This window comes from Centruroides vittatus, unplaced genomic scaffold, assembly GCF_030686945.1.
Source record: "Centruroides vittatus isolate TY-2023 unplaced genomic scaffold, ASM3068694v2 contig_1089, whole genome shotgun sequence".
Taxonomy (NCBI): Eukaryota; Metazoa; Arthropoda; class Arachnida; order Scorpiones; family Buthidae; genus Centruroides; species Centruroides vittatus.
The window spans coordinates 497,086-509,726 of NW_027120700.1; the positions used below are offsets into that span (position 1 = coordinate 497,086).

A 12,641-nucleotide genomic window follows, 5' to 3' on the forward strand; every position below is an offset into this window, starting at 1 on the left:
CAGTAATTTTTATTACTTCATAAAAAAATATAAAGAATTTTATTCACTGTCTGAATTTTAGTTCTATTATTATAGAAAATTAAAATATCTAAAAAAAATTCTTATTTTAGAATATTGCCATTGTTCTAAAAGTAACTTTACTTAACAGTTTTTCATTTTTTAAAAATATTTTAGTCTGAAATTGGATTTGGTAGAATGGAAACCTACACAAAATTAGATAAACTTGGTGAGGTAAGTTTCTTAATATTCTTATAACATTTTATATGATAAAATTAAAAGCATTAATTAGAATTAAATAGTAAATATATTTAAGTATATCTGTAGTTAGATTTTTTTTCCAGAGTATGTGCATTTAATATTATAGGATGAACTATAGATATATATTTAATTGTATAAATTTGAATAACAAAATAAGAGAAAAGCTGTATTTTATTTAAAAGATTATATTAATTATTACAGATTTTATTGTTTTATTGAATATATTTTAACATGATTGTAGCATAAAAATCACAGATTATCATCATAATTTAAAAATTTTATATTTTTCCTATTTTATTATCTTTACAAGAATTTCTGTTGAAGATATTTTACAGTAAATTATTACAATTATTGTAGATGATGTGTAAATGCCTATCATGTATTTATATTCTGACTTTAAAATAGACTGTCATTGAAGTTTTCCATGCTCTTTAAGTTATAAAACTTAGTATATCATGAGTTCAGAACCAAAGAGTTCTATCTGACTTACAGACAGTTTTACAGCAGAATAATTTGAAGTTTTGCCATCTTTTTCAGATATACCTAAATTTTCATGCCAAAAAGTTAACTGTAGGCCCTCATACTCATAAAATGACAAAACTCTGTGTTAACTGAAAAATACTGTAATTATCTAAACAACAGATCCAAAACAGAGGGAAAGTATGTTTGGGGCATGATTTTGTTTACCCTCTTTGAAGCTTAATGCTTGTGCTTTTTGTCAAAAACTTCCTGAAATTTGGCAGGAGAGGTTGTGTATTTGGGGATTGTTTCTATTAACTTTTGATGGTTAAAGGTTGGTGGAGTGGGGAGATAAAGGGGGAGTCGTGTAATATCTGAAGTAGGGTCAGACATGAAGATTTTACTCATTTTAATGATTTTAGAATTCCCAATGCTCAAGAACCCAAACAGCCAATTGCAGAGACAGAGTTTACATTAAACGGCATTTAACAACAGAACGGCCTATAGATGTTGGCTGACTGAACTGCAGTTTAAAATGCATTGCAAAGATGATGAGCATCTAATTCTGAATGCTGTCTAAACGAACTTTGGCAAAACATTGGCTCTTACTTTCTTCGCCATTACTCCCGTTTTAGGAGTCATTTGGCCAATCAGGTTATTCGTGTGTGACGTCAGAATAGGTAACCAGCTATATTAGGAAAGCTTCCGGAAATAAAATCTTAAGGCCGTCAACAACCATTGTTCGGCAATTAATGACAATCCTTTTCCATTTCGATATTTAATTTTGTCGCCAATACAGTTTAAAATATGAACAAATCCATATTTAGAAAATTTATACCATATTCAAAATTTGTCTTCAGAATAGATTTTTAAGGAATTATTTCCACGACATATTACTGTCTCCCTCCATAACTGTCGTAATGAATAATTTTAAATATTTTATTATTACTATTAAATTTTTTATTTCTATAAAAAGATTTCGGCAATTATTAAAATTGTCTCATTTGTTTAACAGAACGTTCTGACTAGGTGATTAACTACAATGACTCTGAAATGTATTAATGTTTTATAACCGACATGATACTCAAATTGTAAATAAATGCATCCGATTTAAATTAATTGTAGTTTTAAGTCTTCACCCATTTGAATATCAGAATTGGAATGTTTAAAACAAATTTAAAATATTTAATTTTGTTATTTTTGCTCCAAGAAATTAATTAATGAATAATTATGTTGATTCGTACTGTTTACAACAATTATCGAAGGAATGATATCCATTTTTATCTAAACTTTTCCACCAACAAAACTATTGCTTGAATTAAAAAGCACTCTAAACCTACTATCGAATGAGTCTAGAAAGTAGGTCAAATAACTTGTTTCTAATCGCTGTCTACATTGTGGCAAGCTCAAAATGCTGTCTCTGCAATGAAGTTTTTCTGAACCGCGGTCTACCTGATCTGTAAACTGCCGTCGGCCTCTAAACGTTCTCTCTGCAATCGCTGAAAAAGTTTAGGAAAACATAATTCCTAGTCACAATACACAACTCAAGGATGTACAAATTTTATACTGAAATGCTGAGGAATGATGGTAGGAAAATTTTATTAAAATTTTTATTTTCAGTAACTGAACTGTTATGTTTATATAAGAGCACAAAACCTTGCTGGCAGTGCAATGCAAAGTTTGAACCTAAATAGGGGAGTAGATTTAATTGAAAAGTAGTAGCAGATCAAAGCAAGAAAAGTTGTATGAATGCTTTCTTGCTGTGAACATTTGCTAACCAATATTGGAGAATCTGACAGGTGCATCTTGGGTTGAAGTGACATTCTTCATGAACAGAAAGTTTTCACAACCCCATATGGGTTGTGACTCATAGTTTAAAAAGCCCTGTGTTAAATCAAAATTGTGTAAAAATAGAATTGGGTGTATTTTATAGAAATGTGATTTAAAATTTAATTGAAAACAGAAAATATTAAAAATAATAATAATTTTTAAATAAATATAATAATTTAAGATCTTAATAAAAAATCATCAGTAATAATAAAAGAAAATGTAGTTTAAAACAAATATAGACAATTATTATTTGATAAAAAATTATTAATAATAATAATAATCATTCAATAAGCAAATGAAACTTAAAAAATTAATTCTGAAAGTGTTTGCAAGCAAATAAGCTTATTTAAAATCATATATTATTGATAAGAAAAACTGATTATTTCATGCCAATTTGATTGTTTTTTTTAATTATGGGAATATATTGGCAAGTTATAATATTTTTAAAAAATTTTAAATATATTTAATATTGGTAATGTTTGAATAATAATTTTAATGTAACTATTTTTAGTATTCATATTTTTAAAATTTCTTGATTTTTATTTTTAGGGTACATATGCAACTGTTTTTAAAGGGAAAAGTCGTTTAACAGGTAATTTAGTAGCACTTAAAGAGATACGCATAGAACATGAAGAAGGAGCGCCTTGTACTGCCATACGTGAAGGTGAAATATAACTATTATAAAGCTTTAAATTTAATTGAAAATAATGTATTGCTAAAAATTTTAAAGTAAAACTTCTTTTTATTCATCATTTCAATATAGATATTTGAAATTATCTTAATAAAACTTACATTTATTCAGATAAACTACAAATTAAAATTTATTTACTTTTTATTTTTGAATGTTTTGTTATGATTAATATGGCATAAAATTTTTCATCATTGTGCACAAATTTCTATATCTTTTGTTTATATTTGTGCAAATATAATCATTTAAAATATTTAATGTTTTAGATTAAAAGTGTTAAAAACAGACTTTAAAAATTATTCATTACTATTAAAATAATTTAAAAGATAGAAATAAACAATTTAAAAAATTTTTACAAGAAATTAATTGAAGAAAAAACAGGAATTCTTCATCTTTTGTCCTTTTCACACCTCAGAGACAGTCTTAATGGGGAGTCAACTTTTATTGTAGGTTCTTGTCTGTCTCAATATGTAAAATAAATTTTTCTTTGGCAAAGGCTAAATCATACATATGTGAGGACCGGGTTTAACCTGGCCCAAAATCTTTTTTTTTTATTGTTCAAATCCCCTCGTAAGAAATTGGAGAAACGGTCGAAATTCAAAGGATGTGCAGCCTTCCGCCATCAAAAGCACTTCCTTTCTCGAGCGGATCCAACCTCTTAGTCACGGAGATCGACTCATCAGCGATTCACCCACTATTGCGATTGGTGATTGAAGGGAACATGACCTGGAGTATATAAGGGGGGAAAAGGCTGAAAATGGGGTCGCTGAAGGTCCGAAGGAGACGCACGTCCTTGCTGATTCAAGTCAAGAATCGAGGACTCCGAGGCCCGCCGACCGATCCTCCTGCCTACCTCCACGACCGGAGAACGACCGATCCTTTTGCTTATCGAGACGATTATTCCTACGATTACAGCCGATACATCCTAGGAAGAGGTATGACCCCTAAATTTGTGAACTCTCTCTCTCTCCCGTGGTTAGGAACTGGACGTGTTAGACCTTTTGTATCTGTTTACCGTCTAAATAAATCGTTATTTGTTTTCATCATGGTTCCGTTATTTCGAATTCGTCTTAAACTTATCGACGAACCCATACACTTCCTCCACTCGACCTGACAATTAATTACCCAATCCTGACAAGTCAGGATAGCATAAAAATTAAGCCATCTTTGACAGTGGGCTGGGTCTTGCCGACCTGTTCGCCGAAAGAGAGGAGGTATGACTCCATCCTACCTCCCGGTGTTCCCACACAAACATTTTTTTAATTAATTTCTTGGAAAAAATTTTTTAAATGTAATTATCATCCTGACTATTTACTAGTTCATAAATGTTAATAGAAATAAACAAACAGCTCTCTTAGATTAGTTTACTTACACTAATAATAATCAGAAGGTTTAGGAGAGTGTTACAACAACAGAATTATATTTCTTAGAGTTTTAAAATTGTTAATAAAAGACTGAAAATACACATTTGAACATAAATGTATAAATTTCTTATCTTATTGCATTTGCATGTAAGTTGGATCTGTTGTTGTTGTTATTACTTTTCTGGCTGTTATAGAATATAACATAAGGCAGGAGTGGGCAACCCTTGACACGTGCTAAATATTGCACATCAATGACTTTTTCTAATATGCAACCTAGAGTTCATCTTAAAAAATAAATATTAACATCTTTGCTGAGTTGTGTATTTTATCCTAAAAAGAATACAATTTTATTGAGTAGAGTGATACTAAATAAAAATCCAGTATAAGAACAAACACTGTCAACTGTTTTAGTAATAATAAGATAATGAAACAAACATCTTATTTCCAAGATATCTATCTCTGCAATATACTGATTTACAAGCAGAAATGCCAATTTAGCAGAGAATCTACTAAATCCAGCTTTCTTGTAGCATTGTCTAGCCCAGTGATGTCCAGCCTGCACTGCTGCCCACTTAATATTTTTATGCGGCCCACGGCCTACTGTACCCTACACATTTTTTAGATACATTTTCATTTATTTTGGTAAAGAATGTTGGAAAAATTATTCTAATTTCACTGGATACACTTTGATGTCATAATGATGTAATTGGTTCTAGAAAACTGTTTTATCTAGAAAAGTGTTATGCATGTGGGGTAGTACATACTGTTGTAAACAATTGTTCTCGTGCATGAAAAACATCAAAACTGCCGAAAGAAATAAAATTGAGTGATTCTCATTTAACCAACATTCTTTGAACACAGATATTGACAATATTATAAAAGGAAGGCAATATCTAAAATCACATTAAATTTATTTTTATTTTGTGGAAGTATAATTTTTTTTACTGCCAATAATATATATAATTACAAAAAATACTGTATTTGTTATTAAAATTTGATATTCACATTTTAAACTTCTTAAAAGCATATATTTATGTAAAGTACCTTTGTGGCCTGCTAAATATATGTAAATTTCTAATTTGGCCCATTAAGAAAAAAGGCTGGACAACCCTGGTCTAGCCGCTAGACCAAATAATAATGTACTCCCAAAAATTTCAGTTGACATAGAAAATTTTGCATCAGATTTGACAGTTTTGACAGGCACACTTAAAAAGGTTGCTCACTGCTGACACAGGAAAGTATAATAAGTCAAATTTTGACCCCCACTAGTTTTATTTTTTGCATTTTTTGATGTTTTGATAATCCAGGAGCACAAAAATGTAAAAACAAAAACCCCTCACAAAATTGTCTGCGTGCGTGTTATCTATTTTGTATTATATCTCAGGACTGAACTAACCAAAAATTTTGAAAATAGGCAGAGTCATTTCTGTATTTGGGGCATTAAAGATGTTAACTTTTAGTGGTTAAAGGTCTAAGGAGTTGTGTGTCAAGAAACATTTAATCTTAAGTAAACTTGAATTCTTTCAAGTTTTCAGGAAACAATTTTTTCCTTTGTTCTTTTGATGGAGTTATCCTATATGCATAATTAATACTATTATATTTAAATTGATGATGATAATGATTTATTATTACTTTAATATTTAATAAAAATAATATGCATGATTGTTTAAATTTTGAGTTATAAAAATTTTATTAAAAAAAATGAATAATTAAAATATACTTTCAGTTTCTCTTTTAAAAGATTTAAGGCACAATAATATAGTCACACTTCATGATATAGTCCACACAGAAAAATCTCTAACTTTAGTATTTGAATATTTGGTAAGAAAAGTATTTTATTATAAAATTAATAATTTATAAATTTTTATATTAATTAAAAAATTATAACTATATTTCATAAATATGGTAAATATAAATTGTCTTTTTTTAATTTGAAATTAAAATTTAATTAAAATCTGCATTGATTCTAATCTAAATTACTTATAAAATGGACCCCCACATAATGTTATCAGTTGAGGCAAATTATGCAAAAGTAATGCTACATGAGGTATATTTTATATGTAGTCTTAACTGGTGCAAAAGTTCAGATATCTACTATTATAACATTTTTAAGTACCATTTCAATGATAATTTTATTATAATTTAATATAATATTTTTGAATATTAAAAAACTGAAACATTGACAAAATTTTCACTATATGTATATGTTACCGGCAAAACCCGATTTTACGCCAAACTAGTTTGGCGTAAGCATGTCAGGCCAAACTAGTTCAGAATTATTATTCAAGTATATTAATGGTTAAATATATTAATGGTTAATTTAAGTTCATCATAAACACAGTTCATTTTTAATTTTAGTTTGATTTTAAAAGTTATTTTTATTATTTCGTTTGAATTTTTGAAAATATTTTTGAAAGTTAATTACCTTTAAAAGTGCATGGCTTAATTTAAAAAAATACATACTGATAAGTACTGATTAGCTTATTTTTATTTTATACTTTTGTACAAGTGTTGTGTGACTTCTAATCAATACCGTTTTTGGTTAATGTTACCCTAGGTATCGAAGATGGCGGCTCATCTCTGATTGCAGCTATTAGAAGACAGGGAACAGTGGGGACGCACGTTCTAACCTAACCTAACCTAACCTAACCTAACCTAACCTATTCTAATAATTTGGTTGCTAATAATTATGGTAATTTATTAGAATAGGTTCGGTTAGGTTAGAACGCATGTCCCCACTGTTCCCTGTCTTCTGATTGCTGAAATTGGAGACAAGCCACCACCTTCGATATCTAGGGTAGCATTAACCCCGTTTTTTATAATTAAGTAGACTATGTTTGAATAAATATTGTTCATCCAATTGATTGCCTTTTAATTTTATTTTAATTATTAATATATTTAACCATTAATATACTTGAATAATAATTCTAAACTAGTTTGGCCTGACACGCTTGGCTAATTCTAAACTGTTTGGCCTGAAACTCGATTTTACGCCAAACTAGTTTGGCATAAAATCAGGTTTTGCCGGTAACATATATATTTTAACTTCACATATTCAAACTTCAGAAATATGCTAAAATTTGCAGAAAATATGTATCAAATGGCATATTTTGTTTATTCCTTTGTTTAATTGTATAAAATTAGAATTAGGCTGTGAAGATCTGAAGAGAGAATTATTTTTTTAAAAGTACTTGGATATTTCTGTAGATAAAATACAGCTATATTATAGAAGTATACAAATAACTAGAATATTGTGCAACTTTATTAGATCATGATAGAATTGAGGCAGAGCCAGAGAGAGGAAATCTTTACACTTGCTTGGCACAGACAGATAATCCTGCACTAGTCACTATTGAGTAGGCGATTCAAGAACAAAACAATCAATGTCAATGGCTGTTTGTTTGTTTTTTGCTTCCATTTTCTGTTTGGCTCATGCAATGCTCTTCCCCTCTAAATTCCATTATGTGTGCTAATTGTGTCTGGAAGCATGGATATTATCACTTTGACCCCACTATATCTCAAAAACAAAATCATGGACCCCATTTTTATTGCATTTTTGGATTTCTCATTGCAATTAATACAAAATGGCAAAGTTTTATAAAAATTGGCTTCAAATTTTGAGAACAAACTCAGTTCTGTAAGCCACAAAGATGACGTGCTAGTGACCTGTGATACTGTGCAACAAACTTGTACAATGTTGCATTGTTGCATGTGCACATGCTATGACCTTATACCTTGAAAACAAAGTCATGGACCCCTATTTTTTTAATTACATTTTTACATTTTCTCATCACAATTAATGAAAAGTGGAAAAATTTAATCAAAATTGATTGATCAAGTTTTGAGAACGAACACAATTCTGTAGACCAAATAGAAGAGGCTTTTCTAACACTCCACCTGAATAATTGTTGAATTATATTTTATATTATTGTTTATAAAGAAATGATAAATTTAAAAATTCTTCCAATTTTAATATAGTGAAAAAAAAATTGAACTATATATTTGAATTATAAAAAATGCTTAATTTTTCAAAAATGAATAAAAAAAATATACTTATAAACTTTTTTTATTGAAAGGAGAAAGATCTAAAACAATATATGGAAGATTGTGGAAACTTTCTTAGAAAGTATAATGTAAAGGTAAGTTTTAAAATATAGAAAATTTTAAATTGTTAAATATGTTTTCTGCTTTACATAAAAGTAGAAATTTTTTTAAAGAAACCTTAATTTATTTGAAGAAATTTCACATAATACTTAATGGAATTGTTTAGTTAATAAATAATACCCAAAACTTATTATACAGTAGAGCATCGAAAATTGGAACGTCGGTAATTGAAATGGCCGGAAATTGGAACGATTTTCACTCGGACTGTGTCGTGCTGAATCGAACGTTTTTGATACTAAATTTACTTCTAAAGTATAATTTTCATGTTTTTTATATTCTTCAATATATTTATTTTGTTTGTACAAAATAAAGAAATAATTTTTAACGATACGATAGCCTCGATTATTATTATAAAAATTTTCGTTAGGCTTAAAATCGATGAAAATTCAACACGAAGTGACACGCAACGGAGAAAAATTCAACAGGAAGCGATACGCAACGGAGAAAAATTTGAACATCGGACAGGTTAATATATTTTTTCGTACAAAGTTGGAAATTGGAACAAATGACTAATTGGAACAACCCCAGTCCCCAATTGACGCCAATTTTCGACGCTCTACTGTACTGTTGTATTAGTTAACCCTTTCCATGCGGTTAGGTACCGATTGTTCCTTATCACGTGACTTCTTTGTTTATTGGTGATGCGAAACGGACCGATCGGTCCAAATTAAAAAATTAATCAAAGTTTTATATTCGAGTTTTTCAGAGATCTTAGCTTTGATTCGCTTTTCTGTATGTCGATTGACTTTGTTTAAGCCAATAAACGTTTTGTTACCACCCCTGGGCCATAAATATTTTGGTAAATACATCCCCTACTATTCTACAGTAAATCTTCGCAGTTAACTACACAGTTGGCTAAAAACAATCAAAGGGAAACTCCTCCTACAGTTTTATTGAGTCTCTTCTGTCTTTGTTGACGTTACTTTAACTAATCACAGACTTATGAAACAAAAAATTGCCGCGAAAAGCCCCGCCTTCCACCTTCGAAGTAAAATGTAAACAATCACTGTAAATTCGCTTTTTAAATCGATTTTTAATTCTAATTAACTAATTTAATGCACTTTGACATTAAATCAGCTAATTCGACAATATTTAAACGAGTAAATATGTTTTTAAAACTATCTAGCGATAAATATTCCCGGGAAACTCCACCTTCCTATAGTAAGTCTATGGAAAGTGTTTGCGCTGTTAATTTGGCTTTAAAATTTTTGTCAAATGAATTCATATATATTTTGAATACATTTAATTATTTTACAAAAGTAAGAGCAAAGCTCTACGACTGACACAGTCGTACAGCTGACTAATCGGTGTCGCTTCACGATAACAATCGACTACTCTCCCAGCTAAGTAATTAGAGACATAGTGTGAATAATGGCAATAACTTCTCCCCCGCTCTAGGTAGAAAGCTGCGGTTTCTTTTGTTTAATAGAGGACAGATGTTTCTATCTAACAGATGTACAAAGTTCATCGATTCTCTGTAAATTAAATTTTTTTTTGTTCGTAACCTTCAAATTTGTTCGTAAACTTCATATTATTTTAAATATGTATAAAACTAAAAATTATACAATCGTAAACTGTAATATGTTTTTAATCAAACACAAAAAACAGATTGAATATAGTGCGATATTGAAGCGAAATATCGCAATTTAAAAAATTACCCAAAAAACGCAAAAATGTGCCGCATAACGAATTTTACCTATTTACTTAATGCTAAAGGTTTTCCGCATGGAAAGGGTTAAACATACTTTCCTAAATTAAAACATTAAATAGTATGTTAACCACATTTGGTTAACACATTGGATGCTGTTTGTTTAATATTTAAAATTTGCTATTAAATATTATTCTAAACATGGATTAAAATTAATTAAGTTTTAAAAAAAATTAGTCTTAAAATATGGAAAAATAGATACCTCTGTAATTATTTATTCATGTAATTATTTTGTATTATTTATTATGTAATTATTTAATCATGTAATCTAATTTTTAAAAAAAAAAGATTTCTTGAATTTAAAAATTTCTTTATTAAGATTTAACTATATATATATAATACAAACAGATGGTCAGTGCAATCATGTCATTATATATTATATGATAGTCTGTAATTTTTTTATGTTTCAATGTGAATTGCATGATACTTTTCAACTATCATTCTATCCTCCAAATGCTCTATAACATATTGCACATACCCATCCCCAAAACTACATACTGCATATCCTTAATCAACTTTGTTAACTGTTCTAAGAAACAATATAAAAAAAAATTTTTTAAAGCCAATTCCTACTTAGGTCAACAAAGAAAAATTTTATTCTAGTTACTTTTTATTAAATAATTACAATTAATATAAATATGTATATACATATGCTAAATATCTTATATAAGAGAAATTTTTTTTCTCCCATATAAAACTAAAATTAATTAATTAAATTTAATTAATGAATTAATATTTGAAAAAACTGTATTAACATGAAGCGTCATCCACTACAGGTTTAAAAAAATGTATTTGAACTTGAGTGGATGAATAAAAAGTATTTTATTAACAAGTATTGAAAATTTGAACAAGATATATAAATATATATACGAAGAGTGTGAACTAATAGTAGGAATTTAATAACACACAACACAAGGTAATGAATATTATATTATTTTACTAATTACATGCAAAGCAGTGTGACACACAGTGGATGGCTGAGCAGTTAAATTGGCAGCCTATCACTCTGGAGACCTGGATTGTGAATCCAGATGGATTGAAAACCCCCAGGAATTTTTAGAGAATGGTCTGTCTGGATGTGTCAGGCCCCATCTTTCATCACCTGGCTGCTTCGTTGTGGGACTGGCCAAACCCATAATTATGGTTGTCTTATTGCTCACAGGATAAAGAGAGTTTAAAAAAAAAAAAAAATTCATAAATAATAACATTTTGTAAACATCTTCACCTTGTAACGTGTAACAATCATCTGCTTATCCTATCTGCATTATGTAATTTATGAACAGCCCCTATATATATATTTTTTTAAAAAATTAACATTAATTATGCCAATTGGCTATGCACAAGATGGATATGTGGTATAAAAGAATTATGGAATGTAAAAGTTTTAATTAAAAAATTACTTTTTGTACTTAATATTTTGATATCCCTAAAGTGCTTTTTATATGCCAAATTTGAACTTTTGTACAATTTTAGCCCACAAACAAATTTTGAGCATCAAAATATTCGATAAAATAGAATAAATAATTTGTCCTTTCTATATATTAATTTATTTATTTATTGATTATAATATTGAGCTATTAGTGAGGTTGAGGCCGACGTTTTCAATGCGAAAACATGTACGTCGGACATATAGTGCTGCTTTCCTGTAAGCCTAGAAGTTTGACAATGGTGTTTGGAAAATCAATGGAATCATACTCGACATTTCAAACTTCTAGGCTTACAGGAAAGCGGCACTAAATGTCCGACATACACGTTTTCGTGTTTAAAATTTTGGCCTCGACCTCGCTATTGTGAAGTGACATTTCTGCCAAGTTTTGATATCATTAGCATCAAAATAATTTTTGAAAATTAACTTGTATTATCTGATTTCTTTACAATCTTTGGTATGTTTTATGCATTATAATACAATCAATGTAAAAAGTAAAACTTTCTCTTAAGAGATCTCTTAAGAGATTCTGAGAATGGAATTCCTTTTGTAACATGCAACCATATTACTTAAATTTTGGACATTTGACTTTAATACATATTTTTAGAAACATATATATCTTTTAGTAATTTATAGTGGATATGGATCCTAAATTACTGTAAAATGCAAAAAAAAAAAAAAAAAAAAAAATTACTTTTAAAAATAACAGTTTAATAATTTTTGTTTTGAAATTTAATAACATGA

General features: G+C 28.8%; 1 protein-coding gene across 1 annotated transcript in view; it reads left to right on the forward strand.

Annotated features, from left to right (window-relative positions):
• The window catches only part of LOC136975483 (cyclin-dependent kinase 17-like), a 54,571-nt gene that overhangs the window by 24,513 nt on the left and 17,417 nt on the right, over positions 1–12,641 (forward strand). The window contains exons 6-9 of the mRNA XM_067270548.1: positions 175–231; positions 3,097–3,211; positions 6,326–6,420; positions 8,676–8,738. Coding sequence (XP_067126649.1) covers positions 175–231; positions 3,097–3,211; positions 6,326–6,420; positions 8,676–8,738 — 330 coding nt within the window. The remainder of the gene's footprint in view (positions 1–174; positions 232–3,096; positions 3,212–6,325; positions 6,421–8,675; positions 8,739–12,641) is intronic.